General features: G+C 32.2%; 1 protein-coding gene and 1 long non-coding RNA gene across 5 annotated transcripts; one reads left to right on the plus strand and one right to left on the minus strand.

Moving 5' to 3' along the window:
• Positions 1 to 502: 502 nt before the first annotated feature.
• Positions 503 to 8,947, minus strand: LOC144852776 (fibrocystin-L-like). 2 transcript variants are annotated; one of them, XM_078710752.1, is made up of 6 exons: positions 8,753 to 8,947; positions 7,882 to 8,039; positions 7,021 to 7,195; positions 6,534 to 6,701; positions 1,017 to 1,207; positions 503 to 624 (listed from the first exon to the last, which is right to left on the minus strand). In XM_078710752.1, exons 5-6 carry the CDS (start codon positions 1,177 to 1,179, stop codon positions 605 to 607), a joined length of 183 nt encoding a protein of 60 aa, XP_078566878.1. In that variant the 5' UTR covers positions 1,180 to 1,207; positions 6,534 to 6,701; positions 7,021 to 7,195; positions 7,882 to 8,039; positions 8,753 to 8,947; the 3' UTR covers positions 503 to 604. Both variants share the same exon structure in this region; 1 of them encodes a protein (XP_078566878.1).
• A 12,125-nt stretch (positions 8,948 to 21,072) lies between these two features.
• On the plus strand, positions 21,073 to 22,960 carry LOC144851871 (uncharacterized). 3 transcript variants are annotated; one of them, XR_013614237.1, is made up of 3 exons: positions 21,103 to 21,117; positions 21,626 to 21,758; positions 22,550 to 22,960. It is a non-coding gene; the product is annotated as an uncharacterized LOC144851871 (long non-coding RNA). The 3 variants fall into 3 exon arrangements; XR_013614238.1 differs by lacking the exon at positions 21,103 to 21,117 and adding an exon at positions 21,309 to 21,411; XR_013614236.1 differs by having other exon boundaries at positions 21,073 to 21,758.
• Positions 22,961 to 23,203: the final 243 nt, after the last annotated feature.

Here is a 23,203-nt window from a genome sequence, read left to right on the forward strand (position 1 = left end):
GAAACTGAAAAAAGAAGAAATCTGGATAGATTATGTGATACTTTAATATGGTTAAAGAAAGCTATTTACTTATTATATATACCAAACTGGCAAGATTGTTAACAAGATCTTCTTCATAGAAAACATCAACAGGAGCCACACCAAAGTCAACCATTATAACCGGTGTAGTGATGATGTCAATTGGGTCACTACCACGTATAAGTATCCAAAGAGTCTGCCAATCGCGATCAAAATAGTTCTCGCCATAAATGCTGGAGTCAGGAGTTGGCATGAACTGATCGTTTGGATCTTCTGGAACCCATATTTCTCTTTCTATTAATGGCAATGATGTCGAAAGAGTTGACAATTTTAAATATCTTGGACTTACATTTGATTCACTTATGTCATGGAAACAGCATGTTGAACAAGTAGCTTCTAGAGTATCACAACGTATCGGTATTATTCGTAGATTAAGATATTATATTCCAAATTTTGCTTTAAGACTACTTGCTAATGCAATAGTATTACCTTGTTTTGATTACTGTAGTAATGTTTGGTCAAATTGTAACTTAGAACTTGTTAATCGTCTTCAAGTACTTCAAAATAGAGTAGCTAGAATCATTCTTTATGCTGATATGTACACCCCTATAACAGAATTGATGTCCTCACTAAAATGGAAGAGTGTCCATGACAGATGGGAAAATGATTTATTAATTATGCTATTTAAATGCCTACAGGGTTTAGCACCATCTTATTTAACAAATCTATTCAAATTTATGGACACTTTTCACACAAAAAATACAAGAAGTCAATCAACAAAAACTCTAAATGTTCCAGCATGGAACAATATTTATGGAAAGAGAATGTTTAACTATAGAGCATCAACCTTATGGAATAATCTTCCTGTACATATCCGTAAAAATTTTCGGTGAATGGACTGGTCTTGTTTCAAGAGTGCAACTTTAATAGGAGGAAAGATTTAGGGAAGAATCACAGTTTACAAAAGCTAAAATTCAACATTAAAGCAGACAACCAACCTTTATGTGGACATTTTTCATCATAAGGAATTTTAAGTCCACGTCTCGGATCTCTATCCCACTCGTATGGAGAATCAGGAATAACATAACCAGGCCGTGATCCTCCTAGAATTCCACCATCTTCATCTCTGATCATTGCTTTCTTAAATGCATCACAATCCATCTCCACGCAATCAGAAAGATTAACTTTACTGTTAAGATTAAATGAAAAGTGTAATGTATTGAACTTGATTAATATTACTTGCTACCAATTATTTAAACTTCCTTCACCTGTTACCATATATGATGAGTTTCGGGATCCCTTTGACCCGGAGGGAGAGTACCCGTCAGGGTTACAGGTCCCAGGTTTTTAGTTGTTTTTAAAATTAATTAGTGTTCCATGACCTTCTCATCAAAATTAACGTCTCTCATAAAATTAAGAAAAGTTGTGCTATGTCAACATAATGTCAATGACGGCGAAATGTCCCCAATATTGGGGATAGCTATGAAAACAAATAAGTAAGTAGTAAGTAACTTGTATTTCAAGGCAAAAGAAATTACTACAGAGGAGAAGAAACAAGCAACACTGTTAACAGTTATTGGCCCATCATCTTATAAGCTTTTACGAAATTTGGTTACACCAGAAAAACCCAAGGATAAAACATTCGATGAGCTGGTAACAGCTATGAATGGGCATCACAGTCCATGTGCCTAGTGAAATTGTACAGCGATACAAATTCAACTCACGCTTTCGACGTGATAATGAAACAGTGCCTGAATTTATGGCATCGCTTCGATCGATGGCAGAATTCTGTAACTTTGGAGCCTCGCTCAATACAATGTTACGAGATCATCTAGTTTTTGGCGTCCGTAATCACGGAATTTGGTCTTTTGGCAGAAAAAGCACTGACACTGGAAAAAGCTGTTGAAATTGCAACTAGCATCGAAACTGCAACAAGAAATGTAAGAGATCTGGCGCAGCCAACCTCTGCAGCTGCAGTTGAAAATGTAAACAAAATTGCTTACAAAAAGAAGTCAAAATTTACGGAATTGTTCAAAAAATGTCCAAAATTTCCACTTTTTAAACTTCAAGAATTATGCTATAATATTGCCATTTATGCACATATATTATGGTAACATCATCTTATAAAGCCATAGTAACTAGTTGTGTAAAAAAATAAAAAGGTCTAAATTTTGACATTTTTCGAAAAATTCACTGCGGGGGACCAAAGGAATTTGTTAGAAAAATTGCCAAATTTTCTTCTTTTTAAAATTCAATAAGTATGCTATAATATTGCAATTTATGCACATATATTGTGTTAACATCATCTTATGGAGACATAAAAACTAGTTAAGTCAAAAAATAAAAGGGTAAGTATTTGGCCATTTTTCGAAAATTTCACTGCTGGGGACCGAAAGAATTTTTCGAAAATTTGCAAATGTTCACTTTTTAATATCCAATAATTATGCTATTATATTGTCATTTATGTATATATATTGTGTTAACATCATCTTATAGAGCCATAGTAACTAGTTATGTAAACAAATAAAAGGGTCGAAATTTTGCCATTTTTCGAAAATTTCAATGCGGGGGAAAAAAGGAATTATTTCGAAAAATGGCAAAAAAATTCGATAATTATGCTATAATATTGCAATTTATGCACATATATTGTGTTAACATAATCTTATGAAGCCATAAAAACTAGTTATGTCAAATACAAATAAGAAGTCGAAACCATGTTTTCGCTGTGGAAAGAATAACCATTTGCCAGACAAATGTTATTTTAAGCAACCTTCGTCAGTTAAGCTACGTACGTACACTGGACAAATAATGGATGTTTTGGGTAAAATTAATGCTGAAGTTACATACCAGAGTACTACTACAATATTACCGTTAACGATTGTGCGAACAGATGGACCTACCCTAATTGGTCGAGACTGGCTTCAGTTTATAAAGTTGGACTGGCAACAAATCAAGGTAATAAACCAATTAGATTTAAGTTCACTGCTTGGTAAATACCAAGAAATATTTAAAGATGAACTAGGTACCCTTAAGGGTACTGAAGCAAAAATGTATGTTGATAAAGAGACAATGCCAAAATTTTGCAAAGCCAGAAATGTTCCGTATGCTTTGCGACAGAAAGTAGATGACTAACTTGATCGCTTACAACGAGAAGGCATTATTGAACCTATACAGTTTTCAGACTGGGCTGCACCAATAGTTCCGGTACTTAAGGCAGATAAATCTACCATTAGGATCTGTGGTGACTACAAAATTACTGTAAATAAAGCAGCCAAAGTTGATCAGTATCCTTTGCCCCGAAGAAAAATTTACTAAATTGGACATATGTCACAAGCGTACCAACAATTACTCTTGGATAAAGATTCTCGAAAATATGTTGTAATCAACACTCAAAAGGGACTTTACAATATACACGGTTGCCGTTTGGAGTCTCTTCAGCACCAGCGATTTTCCAGCATGTCATGGAAGGACTATTACAAGGAGTTAAAGGTGTTACAGTATACCTGGACGATATATTAATTACAGGAAAGAATGACTTTGAGCATTTCGAAACTCTTGAAACCGTCCTAAAGCGACTGGCAGATGCTGGACTTCGTCTAAAAAAGAGTAAGTGTGTTTTTATGGTTAAATCTGTTGGTTATTTGGGACACCTGATCGACAAAGAGGGATTGCATCCCACAAACGCCAAAGTGAGAGCAATTAAAGATGCTCCAGCGTCTCAAAACTTGACAGAACTGAGAGCTTATTTGGGATTATTATCTTATTATGAAGTTTTTACCAAACTTATCCAACACACTTAATTGCTCTGTTATATGCCTTACTTCGTAAGGATAAAGCTTTGAACTGGACAAATTTAGAACAATCTACTTTTGATAAATCAAAGGAATTGCTACTTTCCTGCAGAGTACTTGCACATTATGATCCAAAAAAGGAAATAATATTATCGTGTGATGCATCTCAATATGGAATTGGGGCTGTGTTAGCACATCGACAAAGTGACGGTACAGGAAGACCAATCGCATTTGCATCTAGAACACTTGCAGAAGCGGAAAAAAAGTATTCGCAAATTGAGAAAGAAGGTTTGGCATGCGTTTTCGGGGTAACGCGATTTCAGTCTTACATTTATGGTAGACATTTCACATTGGTAACAGACCATAAGCCATTGCTGGGTCTTATTAATGAGGACAGACTTGTGCCCAGCCAAGCATCAGCTAGAATCCAACGTTGGGCACTGAAATTAGGTACATACAAATATACATTAAGATTCAAACTGACAAAGTCCCATGCCAATGCGGATGCCTTAAGCAGATTACCATTGCCAGGAAAACCAGAATCAATTCCACAACCTGCCGAAACTGTTCTATTGATGGAGCCAATGAACCAATCTCCAGTTTCCACAGCAGATATTAAAGGTTGGACGGTTAAAGATCCAACACTTTCTCGAGTTCTTTACTACATTGAAAAGGGTTGGCCCAATACTAATCCAAAAATTGAAAACTTGCAACCATATTGGATGGATCTGACAAAGAGAACTCTCTACACAAGATGGATGTATTTTGTGGGAAAATAGAATTGTTGTTCCACAGCCTGGTAGAAAACAGTTGCTACAAGCACTACATGACGGTCATACTGGAATTGTCAGAATGAAAAGTTTTGCTCGGGATTCGTTATGGTGGCCTAATATGGACAAAGACATATCAAAGCAGTGCGATACATGCCAATCCAATCAAACTTTACCACCTAAAGCACCATTGCACCCATGGAATTGGCCAAATAGACCATGGTCACGATTAAATATCGACTGTGCTGGACCATTTATTGGAAAAATGTTTTTAATACGATGCATACTCAAAATGGCTTGAGGTAATTCCGGTAAATTCCTCAACGACAAATACCACAGTGGATAAGCTCAGGCTTATATTTGCATCGCATGGATTGCCAGATAAAATAGTATCCGACAATGGAACATGTTTCACCAGTGATGAATTTCATACATTCGTAAAGCGAAATGGAATAAGACATTCTTTAACAGCCCCATATCACCCATCATCGAATGGTCTTGCGGAACGTGCTGTACGCACATTTAAAGAAACAATGAAACGTACGAAAGATGGATATATCGAAACAAAAGTCGCAAGATTCTTATGTTGTAATTTGTATGTTCTTGTTATCAGTTTCTTGTTTTTAGGACCCAAGTGGAAATAAGTTTTTAACTTTTCTTGGCATTCCTTGTAATCAAGGCCTGTTTTTTCCGTGCAATTGTTTTTCTATTTTCTATGTATTATATTTTATTGTTTTTTAACCTTGATTACCAAATAAAGTTAAAAAAAAAACAATTCAAGATTCCTATTTAAATATAGAAATACACCTCATAGCACAACTGGCAAAACACCAGCAGAATTACTGAATGGCCGAAAATTGAAAACGCATTTTGATCTTTTACACCCTTATCAAGCAGATCGTGTTATCACTCAACTTGAAAAACAGAAATTAGCCCATGATCGTCATGCAAAGAACGCACTTTTGCAGAAGGAGAGTAGGTGTATATAAAGAACTTTAGAGGACAAAATCTGAAATGGTTACCCGGAACAATAATATTAAAATCCGGTCGCATCTCATTCAAGACAAAACTAGAAGATGGACGAGTTTGTCGTCGTCATGCCGACCATATCAGGAAGCGTTATAGGCCTGTTCAAACTCAGGATAAACAGCTTACAAACAAAGATGATCCTCCACAATTACCTCCAATGCTCATTAATCCAAATCTGAACAGTGGAAACATCACAATCGACTGTCGAAGCACAGTCTATTACTGCTCAGCGAAGAGTATACCTTACTCGCGATAGAAAACCGCCGGAAAGATATGGACATTTTTAATAACTGAAATATAGAAACTTTTATGGACATTATTACTGGACAATTTAAAATGTTGATCTTATGTTTTACTTTATACAGTGCATTATACCATATACATTTAAAGTGTTATTAAACCATAACTTAGTACAGTGCTGCTTTGATTCAATTATAAATAAATAGCTTAGAATTGTTTATAATAGAAGGGAGGGAATGTAATGTATTGAACTTGATTAATATTACTTGCTACCAATTATTTATACTTCCTTCACCTGTTACCATATATATTATGTTAACCCACTTCTATATAACCCTGGCTACTTAATGGTCACTAATGGCTAAAGTAGACCCCTCTGCTGAGACCACTAAACATTCCACCTTGACAGATTAATTACCCATTACCGATATTGTTATTATATATAGTAGATGTAGAATAAAGAATAAACACTTCAGTGCTAGCTTTCAACTATAACAGAACTTGTCTCTCTCTCACTTATTTGTATTGTAAATCGGTACATTACAAAAAGTATTGTAGGTAAGTGTACTAGGTTGATGAAAATAATGCAACTAGCAAGTAAGGATACACAATGATTTACATTTACGTAACTTGGATAAATGCAAGTGGTCCGTAGATATATAGGATAAATACTATTAGTACTTACCCTAAATTAGGTATATGTATGTAAACCCTGTTCTTGTCTCTGACTGTTACCTTCTTTGTACAGTACCTACAGCGGACATTGGGTGGATACCATCATCATTTGATGGATTGGTCATAGTAGCGTAATGATCTTTCTTACACGCAGTATCAAAATGAGCGAATGTGACATCTATTGATAAGAAAGAGCAAAATACCTTTATTTGTAAATAAATAAGTATGTTGAAATATATTCATTTGGTAAGTTTCACCAAAAATGTATTCCGATATTAAAGACATATTTTATGATAAAACAGTACTAAGGGACAACCTCAACATTACAGTGGTGATAACTTGGATACAATGGCAATTTTATGTTATCCAAATAAGCATTCAGCTTCATGTGTAAACAGTATGAGTATGCGTTTCCTGCAATAGAACTCAACTGGTTTGTCCAAGTAAGGACTAGGTTTGTCCAAGTAAGGACCAGATTATGTCATGCTTTTACATACCTTGCAATCTTGTGTTTCCAGCAATAGCTGGGTAATTATGTATACCATGAAATGGAAAAAATGGAGCACCATTATCACCAGACATGAAATTTGCCCTCACGTATCCAGCATTTCCATTGTCTGGACCACAAGGTGCACACTGTTTTGCACTTTGACCTGCATTCTCCGGTTGATTCTGAAATATTTACATGAAAATGTTAATGGGAAAATGTAATATTTTAATCAGAATTTATAAATTACGTGACTGATTACACAATGGAATGGCATTATCAGTACACGTTAAGAAAAAGAAGGTAGAAGAGTAAGAAAGTCCTTTGACAAATTTCCTTATGAAAGTCAAGTATGCATATATAATATCTATACATTGATTTTATTTGACAGAATGCAAAATATAGTTCCCCAAACTGACAAAATAATAACATTTGAAAAACAGAAATAAAATCTTTTAAAATGAATAATAAAAATGTTCATATTTATTGAAAATGTTTATATCTTTTTTTTGTGTCTTTTTTGGGTTTCCCACTTTTATTTCATCGTCATTAACATTGTTCCATTCATCATGATTTTTACATTTATACATTATCTAATCTAATTCATCATAATTGCTTAATTACAGTATTCAGTTTGTAACATGCTACAAATGTTTATATTCTTACTGAACCTACCTGTAACTCATCGCAATCAAAGAACAGGCTTGTACCAATTATAAACGATGACTACATTCTCACACATACTTATCAACAGCTTCATGACTAAGAGAAGATGGCCCAATGACAAATGGCATCACCCCAATGTTGTTGTCTAAAATCTAAAATGTAAGTTACTATATAAGGAAAAGAGAAGTATTTTGGTATTGCTTACCTGCTCCAACTGTGTGGTGAATTACATTATCCTGAATTGCATCCAGATAGCAGGACTGAAGCCATTATGAAATGTATATTCACGTACAAACGATGGACTTTCTACAGTAACTTCTCCAATATCCAAGAAAGCAACTGAATAATGTGGCTCATAATAATCTGAAACAAATAAATAAGTGTCACTATCGAATGAATAAGTGCCAGACAAAAACCTCAGGGAAAAAAAAGTTACAATTACAGAACTAACACTTTCCAATGTAAGAATGTTCCTTTATAGAAGTATTTTAACACAACCTGTGTTATTATAATGTATTATTCTGGTCCTCAAGCTTTACTGGAAACTGAGGAAATTCGGATTAGGCCCTCCACGGACCCTCGACAGCCAGCAGTGCAGCGCCTACCAGATCAGCACACCGGGAGACAATCCCCTACTTTTTTCAAACAGTGTACCACGTTCTTTAATGTGCACTGTTAAGTACACAGGACCAACGGCTTTACATCTCATCCGAAGAATAAGGCAATGAGAGTAAAGCATCCTGCCTAAGGAACCATGGTGGTCTATTTATAATTATTTTCTCTCAATCTAATAACAATCATTGCCATGATTCAATAAATTGTTTATTAATTAAAAATATAAAAATCATCACCATTAATGACCAGAAATAATGAGTGATAGAGCTGATAATGTTAGTTTTCCCAACGATTATATAATCTTAAGTTTCCAAAGAAGGAAAGAAGGCAAATAAAGAGAATGCTAGAAGTTTGGACTGGCAAACAGTTTAGTGTACACATAAACAGTAGTTACTGGCACTGTATACTTCAACACAAAGAATAATTATTCTAAATATTTATTTCTTAGGCTTAATACTTACAATAGTTGATTAGATCCACTGCTAGCACTCTTCTTCCTTAGATTCATTCGCATAGTCTGACATTTTAACTTAAGGTACCTTCTCTGTGGGTGCTCAAATGAAAACTGTCAATGGATGTCAAAGGTTGAAAAAGCAATGCGTTGCTCAATTTCTAAACAATGACCCTGTTGTACACACATTTGACTGGATATTTGTTTAATTAATGTACAGTATGTATATGCATGTATGAACATGCTCGCCTGCATCTTAAATTGAGAGGATCTGTGTGTGTAGCATCCAATAAGAATTTAGTGAAGTTCGAGAAGCTGGGAAGAGCAACCCTGTGTTGATCTGGGCCTCCGTGGATAAATTGAACTTATTATACCTATTCATGGTAACAGTAACGTTTGTTGCTCTTAGAGTGGATACGGTAGTCTACAATTGAAGATGCTTTTAAAATTGGGGTAGGGGGAAGTATTAATAGAAGGTAGTGGGTTAAATAGAGGGAGACCTGCATTGAAAATTTGAAATGGACTGTAGTCTTCAAAAAGAAGTTGCTCTTAGATTGGATACACTAGTCTAGATCTGCGATTGATATGTGGAAAACACCCTCAATGACAGAAAACTCTGTTGAGTTGATACCTTCTAGCGTGGATGAGTTGGAATAAACAATGCTGAATTTAAAGAAGTAACCACTTCCTGACAGATTAATGGCAAGATCAGTGAAGTTGGCCCAGCCATGGATTATATCTACAGTGTTGTTGCTGACGAGCTCTGCATCAGATACTCCTGGGCATTTTCCATGGATGTAAAAATCATTGAATAATTCCTTTTTTTTCGTAGAATATTTGTATCAAACCTATGGTGTATTACCACAGCTTGATAGCCTATATTGGAGTTTAGAAAGAATTGTGTTAAATCTACACTGGTATCCAATATAGAGATGCAAGGTTGAATCTCAAATAGCATCAGCCGTTGTAAACGTATACTCATTGTGCTTGAGAATTGATAGATGATTTCTACTCCTGGGTCACTAGATGCCTCTTCTTCAGCTTGCTTCTCAGAATACCTGTGAACCAATTAGTTATGTTGTTTTGTAATGATATAGGCATTATGGTTATGTTCGTTACAAGCCACACATGAGAATACAATTTAAGACTTTGGACAAGACGATACAAGCCAGTTCTTTACAACAGTAACTCTACAGAAAACTCTACTTCAACTCATTACTTCTTAAATGTGACTTACGTTTTATTGCCTGTACTTGGACCTCCTGTTGTATTTGTTGCTCTCACACCCCTTGTTGGGTCTTCGGCTGGGGGAGAAGGATCGGTCATTGCTAATAACCTCAACTTCAAGACTCTCGTACAAAGTACCGGTTTGTGCTGCATTAACAATTTCTGCTTGAAGGTTAACTAACTCATCATGTTCTAGGGTTGAATTGCCTGTAAGGAAGAAATGTTAATTATTGTTTAGATATTAAAAGAATAGGCAATGAAATAAAATTCAACTCATTTCTAAACATATAAAACTGAAAAAAGAAGAAATCTGGATAGATTATGTGATACTTTAATATGGTTAAAGAAAGCTATTTACTTACTGTATTATATATACCAAACTGGCAAGATTGTTAACAAGATCTTCTTCATAGAAGTCATCAACATCAACAGAAGCCACACCAACGTCAACCATTATAACCGGTGTAGTGATGATGTCAATTGGGTCACTACCACGTATAAGTATCCAAAGAGTCTGCCAATCGCGATCAAAATAGTTCTCGCCATAAATGCTGGAGTCATGAACTGATCGTCTGGTCTATTTGGATCTTCTGGAACCCATATGAACATATCTCCATCCAGCTGCCTGTTATTTGGCATGACATAGTGACCTTGATGGTACACATCTAAGCGTTGAGGATTGGCATACCAGATGCCGACAACTATTTTCTGATCTGGAGCTGTGTTCAGGAAATGAAGTCATAACGTTTGAGGATTCGTTGAACTCTCATAAACATCTCATAAGTCTCTCCAATTGCAACGATAGACATAAATGTGCTGATGCGCTCTTGACATGTGTACCCATGACACCAGCCGTGATCTTGTGGTCCATTGATCAAATCAACATAACCGTTAGACACAATGACGATTGGTGAAGACGTCGTAATTCTTGTGTCAGGATCAAGACTTTCAATAATCAACATAGCGTAATCGTAGTCATAGCATTCAAAAGCCTGCCAAGATTCATGCCATATGCAGTCTTCTGTACCAATGATACCTTAATGAAAAGAGCAGATTAGATAAAAGATTTTACTACCATTGATGTCTGTAACCATCATGTTTGAAATTCTATAATCCTATAATTCTAAGTCCACGTCTCGGATCTCTGTCCCACTCGTATGCAGAATCAGGAATAACATAACCAGGCCGTGATCCTACTAGAATTCCACCATCTTCGTCTCTGATCATTGCATTCTTAAATGCATCACAATCCATCTCCACGCACTCAGAAGGATTAAAGACCCCTTCCCTTCAATTTGTGACGTTTTGTAAAAATAATACATATATATTACTTTAAAAACATTAAACAAGGTCATTCCTTGTCTTAAATGTACGTTTTATGGTAAATTATGATAAAAAGTGAGAAACAATGCACTACCTATGTAGCTCGCGGCGAATGACCTCTCGTGGGCAGTCTTTAGGTCTAGCCTAGCTAGGCTGAGTTTTGTAGGCCTAGCCGGTAAACATCGGTAACGTACGAATATCGTATGCTAGTTATATACCTAGCCTGACGTTGTATAGTTGCTGCATTAATTGTCTTTCTATATTTGCCAGACTCCGTTGATACAAAATGGGGAAAACCTGGTACTTTCGGTGAAAATTTATGAGTCTTCCATTTGTTTTGGCCTCACGATCAATCAAAAAGTGGGTGAATTACAGAAGAAAAACAAAAATATCAATCCGCACGCAATGCATTTTGGGATTTATAGCGGGCCGCTAAAATTACTAGAATCAACTTATTTTTCACATTTTTAACCATTTAAAGACAAAAAAGTTACCATATAATATTTATTTTTACATTAATTGTAGTTTGTGACCTTAAATTAGATCTAAAAAACGTAGGGAAGGGGGTCTTTTTAACTTTACTGTAGTGTTAAGATTAAATGAAAAGTATTGTAGGTACAGAAAGTGTACTAGGTTGATGAAAATAATGCAATTAGCAAGTAAAGATACACAATGATTTACAATAACGTAACTTGGATAAATGCAAGCGGTCCGTAGATATATAGGATAAATACTATTAGTACTTACCCTAAATTAGGTATATGTATGTAAACCCTGTTCTTGTCTCTGACTGCTACCTTCTTTGTACCTATAAGCATTCAGCTTCATGTGTAAACAGTATGAGTATGCGTTTCCTGCAATAGAACTCAAACAATGGCAGTTGTTGGTTTGTCGAAGTAAGGACTAGGTTTGTCCAAGTAAGGACCAGATTATGTCATGCTTTTACATACCTTGCAATCTTGTGCTTCCAGCAATAGCTGGGTAATTATGTATACCATGAAATTGAAAAAATTGAGCACCATTACATGAAATTTGCCCACACGAATCCAGCATTTCCATTCTCTGGACGAGGTGCACGCTGTTTTGCACTTTGACCTGCATTCTCCGGTTGATTCTGAAATATTTACATGAAAATGTTAATGGAAAAATGTAATATTTTAATCAGAATTTATAAATTACGTAACTGATTACACAATGGAATGGCATTATCAGTACACGTTAAGAAAAAGGAGGTAGAAGAGTAAGAAAGTCCTTTGACAAATTTCCTTTCGAGTGAAAGTCAAGTATGCATATACTGTATAATAAATATACATTGATTTTATTTGACAGAATGCAAAATAGAGTTCCCCAAAATGAAAATATAATAAAAATTGAAATACAGAAAAAAAAAAAACATCTTTTAAAATGAATAATAAAAATGTTCATATTTATTGAAACTGTTTATATCTTTTTTTTTTTTTTTTTGGTTTCCCACTTTTATTTCATCGTCATTAACATTGTTTCATTCATTATGATTTTTACATATATACAGTATTCGGTTTGTAACATGCTATTTAATGTTAAATCTTACTGAACCTACCTGTAACTCATCGCAATCAAAGAACAGGCTTGTACCAATTATAAACGTCCATTCTCACACATACTTATCAACAGCTTCATGACTAAGAGAAGATGGCTCAATGACAAATGGCATCACCCCGATGTTGTTGTCAGCAAGAACAAGATCAGTCATTTGGAAAAAGACTCAATAATCCCAATTCTTCCAGATGAAGAAATTGGCAATCTGTGTGCAGTCTCTCTGACCATCCCTCGTCATGAACACCGTGCAAAGAAGTATGGCCTTCGTTGTTGCTCCATTGACTTTCAACGTCACAATCTCCCCACTGACATGGTACAGCACCATCTCAGAGCCTACCACAGTGTTGTCTTGTAGGATGACATCTCTGGAGCTCTCAATTTCAATACCTGCTGGCCACGATATATCCTCAGCATTGTAGCGGTCTTGATATGTACCAGGAAAGACAGAACAGCAGATTAATCTAAAATGTAAGTTACTATATAAGGGAAAGAGAAGTATTTTGGCATTGCTTACCTGCTCCAACTGTGTGGTGAATTACATTATCCTGAATTGTTAGTCCTGAAGTACCAAACATCCCGATAGCAGGACTGAAGCCATTATGAAATGTATACAACCGCTGGACCTTCTACAGTAACTTCTCCAATATCCAAGAAAGCAACCTAAGGGAACATTATACTTACCTGTTGATTAAGTTAATTAACAATTGGGATGAAATATTTTACAGTACTTTGTACTTAATTTATTATTAACATTAAAACATATTTTAGTGTAAATTAAAAATAATTTTATTTTATAGTTGTTTATTTATAATTTAATTTAGCATTTACTTAAACTATAGGCTTAATATAATTAAGTTAAGTTATCTTGCCCAGTGGGCTAGTCACAACAAAAACAAAAATCAAGCCCTGCTGAAATGGAAGCCTTATAATTCTTTTTTGCACTTTTTTTTATAAAAAGAAGAATTATCTGCAATTGCGCCATTGGCTGCAACAGTATTTTTAATTAATGATTTATGATTTTTTTCAAATAACTACTGCATATATCACAATATATCACTTTTTAACAATTAGCCAGTAAATCATGGTCTGGTGTTAACATTCTGAATTTTCCACTGATGCAGTGATGCCTGAATTTCACTACACTGCATAAAATATTAGTAAGCCTATTATAAGATTACCTTTTCCTTCAAATAGAATACAGTAAATGTCCATCTGGGTCTTGTCTTCTAATATGTGATGCTTCAAAACACATATCCAGTCGTCTTCTGTTGGTCATTTTGAGATTTTTTTCTTCTGAAGAAACAATAACAATTCTACTAATTTTTTAATTAATTATTAATTATTAGGTCGTACAGACAGTGACCAACAACTTTATGTCTTGTCTGAAGAATCACCCAAGAACACAGACAAGTCAGCACAGATCTCGAATTATAAAATATTGCTTATTGAATCGATCAAAAGATGTGTACGGCGTAACAGTTAGCGTTATTTAAATATTCCTTGTTTTTAACTATATAAATATTGACTTTTTGGAACTGAAGTTGATTTATAAAAAGCATATAGGCCTATTTACATCGTATTTGTTACATATAACCCTGAATAGTCTTTGGTTTGGTGTTTAATATAGGACATGCGAATAGATTGTACTGTATTTATTAGGTATTGGTATAAAATAGGCTAGGCCAATACTAGGATGATAGGTCCCAGCATGTAGGCTAGCCTGCTGGGCCTAAAAAAAATAAACCTTAAACCAAAATTACATTTCCTAGTTTTTAGAATGAAAGCTGTCAACAGAAAACCTAATTGAATATAGGGTCTTCGGCCTAGGCTAGCTTGATACTAGACTAACGATATAGCCTTTATAGTAATAATACTAGCCTAGCTAGGCCTATAGGCCTAGGCCTAACCCATTCCCATAAAAGAAAGAAGAAGAAAACAGATCTGTCATATAGGCCTAGCTAGCCTAACTAGGCCTAGAGCTATAATAGACTATAGGCCTAGTAGGCCTAGAGCTAATACTAGGCCTAGGCCTATTATTATGATAGGCCTAGGCCTAGGCCTATTCTATTGTTGCAACCACTTTACCTTAAAAAAAACAATTTGTATCCAAAGCTAATTTCATACGAAGACATCCTTCCACATGCCAATAAAAAAACTACTAGCTAGGGGCATAGGCCTAGCTAAGTATAAAAAGTGTATTGCTATACAATACAATACAACGGATAGGCCAGCTAGCCCTTACAAAAAAGTTCTATAGAATTCTATAGAATTCTATAGAACATTTTATAGAGCTCTATGGTATTCTATAGAAGTACAAAATTTCTATAGAAACATATTTCAATTTCTATAGAATTTATTTTGTGTCTATAGAATGTTTCTTTTTTTCTATAGAACCTATAATTTTATAGAATTTCTATAGAATTTATTTATGAATTTATATATGTGATTAATACATTGTCTCACCATTATTGAAAGATCATGGAATGAAGTGGATTGATAATTACATTTTTATTTTGCCAATAACAATTTTTTTTTCATCGCTTTACAAAAAATTATATGATAAGCAATTTTGCATGTAAAAGAATAGGATTTTTCTTTACCAGTTTATAGATTGTTGAAAATCAAATTAAAACCTGGACAAAATACAGAAAAACAATATAACACTTTTCTGTAGAAACTCTATGAAATCTCTATAGAATTTTGATAGAGATTTTATTCAATCATTCTATAGAAAATCTATAAACGAATTCTATAGAATATTTGATATAAATTCTATAAAATTATATTTATTTGATTTGACAAAATTTGAACAAATTTGTAAGGGATATTAACATGAACCAATTATCATTGTGTACTTGAATTATATAAACTTTTGCTTACTGTATATCATCAATTATTATAATTTTTATTGTTTAATGGGGGTTACATTTTGATTTTGCCAATAGCAATACAATAATACCTTTTACAATTTTGCATGTAAAGGAATATGATTTTTCTTTATAGACTGTTGAAAATCTAATTAACTTGGACAAAATATAGAAAAACAATACAATGCTTTTCTATATAAACTCTATGAAATCTCTATAGAATTTTAATAGAGATTTTATAGAATCATTCTATAGAAATTCTATAGAATAGTTGATATAAATTCTATAAAAACATTTTTATTTAATTCTATAGAACACATTTTTAATATTAACATGAACTAATTATCAATACTGTGTATTTGAATTATATCAACTTTTGCTTACTGTATATCATCAATTATTATCATTTTTCATTGTTTAATTAATGGGAGTCGTTAATTAACACCTCCCTGGTTTTAACAAACACTACTCCAAGCCATAATGGATTGGTCCATGCATGCAGTGCCTCATGGGATAGCTTGGTGCAACTGCAAGAAGAAAATCGGCGGGAGGATTTTAATTGTGTAGCAGCCAAGCAAGCTAGCCTCTAATTTTATTTAAAGAAAGATGAATACTTTGAATCATGTACACTCAGTCTTAGCCAAAGGTTGGTTAATTAGTATTGTATTATTAACCTAGCTTACACATACCATATATGAGTTACATAATATAAGAATCTATGCTTTTTGGCCTAAATAGTAGTAGGCCTATGAGAATCAGGCCAACAAGCCAGCCAAAGTAAGGCCTACTACTACTAGGCCTACATATGGGATTGGTTAAAGAAGCTAGGCCTAGCTAATTAAGAATTTAATTCGTTTTGTGCCTTCAAAAGAAAAGCCTATATCATGATATAAACAATTCTGTCCTTATTCTATTGTTTTATAGATCTCGCCATCTCGTTACCAGATTATACTGTACTGTAAAGCTGTTTTTTTGCTGCGACTGTCATTGGCCAACAAAGTAAAAGAGATGAACAAAACACAGAAGGTTAGCGCACAGGAGTCACAGCAGGACGAAGATACTGAATAGTTTTTATGTTTTGTATATTTTGTTGCACCTTGTTATTAATTCTTTTTATTCATTACTCCAACTCATAACTGACCGGTAAAGTGTATGCTGATGTGTAATTATTAGTTTTATATTTTTAATTCTAAATTAGTTATTTAATTTATCCAAAACCTTGATCTTTTTATAGTGATATTATCCCTATTTCCCACAAGGTACAACCAAAACAATCCAGAATATATATATAAAAGACACCGAACTAACTACTAGTTATTTAACTGCAAAAACAATATTTAATAGTGTATAATAGTATATTTTTATGTGTATGTATACATGTGTAATTTCGTTTTTATATTGTTATCCTAAATATTTTATTGATATTTCAATAAATTGCAGTACGCACTGAAACAGATGAAAAATTGACTTTAGATTTTATTACAGTACTCAAATATTACAATACTCTAATATACTCTTTTCGCCTAGGCCTAACAAACGATTTGCTGTCGCATGAAAGAAGGTCTAATAGCGGACTTGTATTTAAGCTGAAGATCTCAACCACCCATAGAAAATAAACATTGTTTGGCTACTCATTTTCTATAGAAAGTTGTTGGGTTTCTATAGAAAAGTGAAACTTTTTCATGGAAGTTCTATAGAAAATGTTATAGAATTTGTATACAGCTCTATATAATTTTTATAGAGTTTCTATGGAGCTTTATATAATTTCTATAAAGTTTCTATAGACCTATTATAGTTTTTACAGAGTTTCTATAGAATTTCTATAGAGCTTTATATAATTTCTATAGAGTTTCTATAGACCTATTATAATTTTTACAGAGTTTCTATAGAATCTCTATAGAGTTTCCAAAGAATTTCTATAGAATTTCTATAGTTTCCATAGAATTTTTATAGAGTTCCCATAGAATTTTTATAGAGTTTCCGTAGAAATTCTATAGAATTTTTATAGAGTTTCCATAGAATTTTTATAGAGTTTCCATAGAATTTTTATAGAGTTTCCATAGAAATTCTATAGAATTTTTATAGAGTTTCCATAGAATTTTTATAGAGTTTCCATAGAATTTTTATAGAGTTTCCATAGAATTTTTATAGAGTTTCCATAGAATTTTCATAGAATTTTCATAGAGTTTCCATAGAAATATCTATAGAATTTCCATAGAGTTTTCATAGAGTTTCCATAGAATTTCTATAGATTGTTTCTATAAAAAACTTTATAGAAAATCTATAGAAAATTCTATAGATCTTCTATAGAATTTTTTTTTATAGAATTCTATAGAAAATTTTTGTAAGGGAGGCCTAGGCCTAGGCTAGGCCGAAATCAAACTTCCCCGCAGGAGGTTCGTGCAGGCCCACACTTTTTGAGACTCGTCAACTTATTGTTTAAGAATGCAGATATTTTTTGCCCCGTCGATATAAAATATTTTCCCGTAGAAGTAATTATTAGTTTCCCAGTGGGCACAGAACATAATTTCAACGTTGAATCAACGTTGAAATATAGTTGATTTGTTGAAATCATGTTGTCAGCGTATTTCAAACGTTGAATCAACGTTGAAATAACATTTTTTCCCTAACTATTTTTTTTACGTTTATTAATAAACATTGAATCAACGTTGAAATAACATTTTCTTTTCAATAAAATGTTTATGTTCATTTATCAATGTTAATCAAACGTTAAAATAACATTGTCTTTTTAACTAGTAATTTACGTTAATTTATCAATGTTGATCCAACGTTGAAATAACATTGTATTTTTAACTAGTAATTTACGTTAATTTATCAATGTTGATCCAACGTTGAAATAACATTGTCTTTCTAACTAGTAATTTACGTTAATTTATCAATGTTGATCCAACGTTGAAATAACGTTGTATTTTTAACTAGAAATTTACGTTAATTTATCAATGTTGATCCAACGTTGAAATAACATTGTCTTTCTAACTAGTAATTTACGTTAATTTATCAATGTTGATCCAACGTTGAAATAACATTGTATTTTTAACTAGAAATTTACGTTTTATTATCAATGTTGATCCAACGTTGAAATAACATCGTCCTTCTAACTAGTCATTTACGTTTTATTATCAATGTTGATCCAACGTTGAAATAACATTGTCTTTCTAACTAGTAATTTAAGTTAATTTATCAATGTTGATCCAACGTTGAAATAACATTGTCTTTCTAACTAGTAATTTAAGTTAATTTATCAATGTTGATCAACGTTAAAATCACATTGTATTTTTAACTAGAAATTTACATTAATTTATCAATGTTGATCCAATGTTGAAATAACATTGTATTTTTAACTAGAAAATTACGTTAATTTATCAATGTTGATCCAACGTTGAAATAACATTGTATTTTTAACTAGTAATTTACGTTAATTTATCAATGTTGATCCAACGTTGAAATAACATTGTATTTTTAACTAGAAATTTACGTTAATTTATTAATGTTGATTCAACGTTGAAATAACATTGTATTTTTAACTAGTAATTTACGTTAATTTATCAATGTTGATACAACGTTGAAATAACATTGTCTTTATAACTAGAAATTTACGTTAATTTATCAATGTTGATCCAACGTTGAAATAACATTGTCTTTATTACTAGAAATTTACGTTAATTTATCAATGTTGATCCAACGTTGAAATAACATTGTATTTTTAACTAGTAATTTACGTTAATTTATCAATGTTGACCCAACGTTGAAATAACATTGTCTTTCTAACTAGTAATTTACGTTAATTTATCAATGTTGATCCAACGTTGAAATAACATTGTATTTCTGTATAGAAATTTACGTTAATTTTATCAATGTTTATCCAACGTTGAAATAACATTGTATTTTTAACAAGAAATTTACGTTAATTTATCAATGTTGATCCAACGTTGAAATAACATTGTATTTTAAACTAGTAATTTGCGTTAATTTATCAATGTTGATCCAACGTTGAAATAACATTGTATTTTTAACTATTAATTTACGTTAATTTATCAATGTTGATCCAACGTTGAAATAACATTGTATTTTTAACTAGAAATTTACGTTAATTTATTAATGTTGATCCAACGTTGAAATAACATTGTCTTTCTAACTAGTAATTTACGTTAATTTATCAATGTTGATCCAACGTTGAAATAACATTGTATTTTTAACTAGAAATTTACGTTATTTTATCAATGTTGATCCAACGTTGAAATAACATTGTCTTTATAACTAGTAATTTGCGTTAATTTATCAATGTTGATCCAACGTTGAAATAACATTGTATTTTTAACTAGTAATTTACGTTAATTTATCAATGTTGATCCAACGTTGAAATAACATTGTATTTTTAACTAGAAATTTACGTTAATTTTATTAATGTTGATCCAACGTTGAAATAACATTGTATTTTAAACTAGAAATTTACGTTAATTTATCAATGTTGATCCAACGTTGAAATAACATTGTCTTTCTAACTAGTAATTTACGTTAATTTATCAATGTTGATCCAACGTTGAAATAACATTGTCTTTCTAACTAGTAATTTACTTTAATTTATCAATGTTGATCCAACGTTGAAATACTAACATTGTATTTTTAACTAGAAATTTACGTTATTTTATCAATGTTGATCCAACGTTGAAATAACATTGTCTTTCTAACTAGTAATTTACGTTAATTTATCAATGTTGATCCAACGTTGAAATAACATTGTATTTCTAACTAGTAATTTTTTTCAAACAATTATTATGTTTGTTTTTCAATGTTATTCCAACGTTATTTTAACGTTGAAATCCAGTTGTCATTTTCAAATGAAATTGAAATTATGTTGTTTTTTCAAACTATTCAAATTATTATTTTTGTTTTTCAATGTTAATTAAACATTAAATAAAGTTAAATTCTATTTAATACTTTGGTTAAAATGACATGTTTTTAACGTTAATATTAAATAATATGTGTTTAAGTACGTTGCCATTGATGTTTCAACGTTAAATTAACATTAGATTTCAGTTGGCGTTTTTTTATCATCCTTTATTGTAAAACAATAAATGTATGATGTAGCTTGATTATTGGTTATTTAGGAATTTTAGATTGGCAAATATTATTGTCTCTGTATAATACAAAAATGTTCTAGCTAGAAGTTGTGTTGAAAATCGAATGATCCTTTCATGCAAGATCAAATTTCATAAGATACGAGCTTGTCATTGGTTAGTTTCGTTTTGATCAAATTTTGAAACTGGTGTCAGTAATTTCAGTTACTTCGACGTAGGCTAGGCCTGGTGTGTAGAAAAAAAGGCTCATCATTGAAATTGTCAAATAAGTATGTTTTCAGGTAGGAAAACAATCTTTTTTATTTGTAATCTACTAATTTATAAGCTTAGAGCTTGACTATTTTACCCTTATCAACAGCTAGCCTCTAGTCTAGTAGGCCACACATGCATAGCTAGGCTATAGGACTAGGCCTAGGCCTAGGAGCCTAGAGGTAGGCTAGTAGGCTAGGAAACTGCTGATGAACTGAATTCACTCACTAGGCCTAGTGGAAGCATTTAGTATCATGCCTGTCAAGGGCAAACATTTGCCTTGCCAAGGATAACTACAGTACTGTACTTATTATGGTTATAAAATGGTATGTATTAGGCCTTAGTTCTCAATTCAGAATTCTTTCTTTATTTATCCAAAAGTATACATACATATAACATTATATTATTAGTTGGCCTAGTTAGCTTATTGCTAGGCTGTCTACAGTAGCTGCTAATGCTATTATTAGTATTAATAGTATACAAACACATGCTAGCCTAGGACGGCTATTTGTTTAAACTCACTCGCTTTCTTTATTTCAGATTGTAGGCCTAGCTAAGGCCCTTAGGCCTATGGCTAGCTAGAGTACAAAATAATGAAGTACATGTATAATCTTTTCTATGTGAATCAAACGAGAAAAATCTAATGGATGATCAATATTTTTATATACAAAAGGTTGGTATTTATAGTTCTTATCTTTAATATTGAATAAATATTAATACAGTGTTGCAATATTATTTACATAAATTGAATTGATTGCATATTTTATGTGTAAGTGTGAAATGATGTTCTGAATTGAATTTTTGTTTATGTACAGTATGATTTTTGAACAATGTGTTAAAGATATAATTGAACTGAACAATTTTTTTTTTAAATTTTGTTGAATATGCCGTCACTATAGAGTTGTTCACTTTGACCAAAAATTAGATTTTAAAAAATGCATTTGTACCTGAAAAATTTAAACAAACAATTGGTTTTTGGTTAAATATACTGTTTATTTTGTATTTTTGTTAAGTGAAATCTTTATTGTTTTTGTTTATTTTCTACGGCAAGTGAATATCTTTGTTAAAATTGCAAAATGGCAAGGTATTCAAAGTATGATTGTATTAATCTTCATTGTTCATGTTTTTTGGGGACAATAAATCTTTCAATTAAAGATGTATTGTCCCTTGAAACACAAAAAAATGAAGGTCAAAATATTCTAAATTTAAATTGGCCATATAAAAAACTTTGACTGGAAGTCAAAGTTATTTTTTAAACAGAAAACGTCTGAATTTCAGTTAAATGGTTTTTTTTTTCGACAAATTTTTGGTGATAGTTAATAACTATTATGATACTTCAAAATGACCCACCTTTTTTCGAAATCTTTTATTTTTTTGGAATTAGTCAAAGGGACAATACATCTTTAATTTTTTACTGTATTACTTTTGTTTAAAACTACAGTAACTTGATTGAATTTGTTTCAGGTTTGGAAAAATGATATTGCCACACTTTTGGAAAGCATAGGACAATGTCAACACAGGAATCGAGGCAACTGTTTATTGACTAATCGGAACAATGCAATTACAGTATTGTGTTATTGCCATTTCATTTGGACTTCTGCAACATTAGCACAAGGCACCTGTGACGTGTGTTGTATTTATTGTGTTTTACTGTAATCAGCCAATATTTATAGTTATTCAATCATGTTAGTTGGCAAACATATTACAAACTGGTTATTAGTATATTTTTTATACTTAACTTTGGTACCTGAGAACTGTCAGTGAGGATGTACATTATTTGATTGTTGCTTGGATTTTGCCTGATGATTTGATAACACCTGATTAAATGTTATTTTATGTTTTTATAGAAATTAAAGATTAGTAAGATATACAGTATTTATAAAATGTCTCTATTGATGGATTCTGCGACGTAACAGTTACTTTACTACCAACTACTTTAAAACCGTTGATTCAAATTGGATATAGTAATTCAACAAATCAATTACCATTGAAAATATGCCAGATTTCAGCTTGATTTATTTTGGTTGTGTTACTATAAGCTGTTCTTCTATTAACTAAACCATTGCTATGTTAAATTATTGTTGATAATTTCTATGTTGAATCAACGGTAAAAATGTG

Source organism: Antedon bifida, chromosome 9 (assembly GCF_963402885.1).
Source record: "Antedon bifida chromosome 9, ecAntBifi1.1, whole genome shotgun sequence".
In the NCBI taxonomy this organism is placed as follows: domain Eukaryota; kingdom Metazoa; phylum Echinodermata; class Crinoidea; order Comatulida; family Antedonidae; genus Antedon; species Antedon bifida.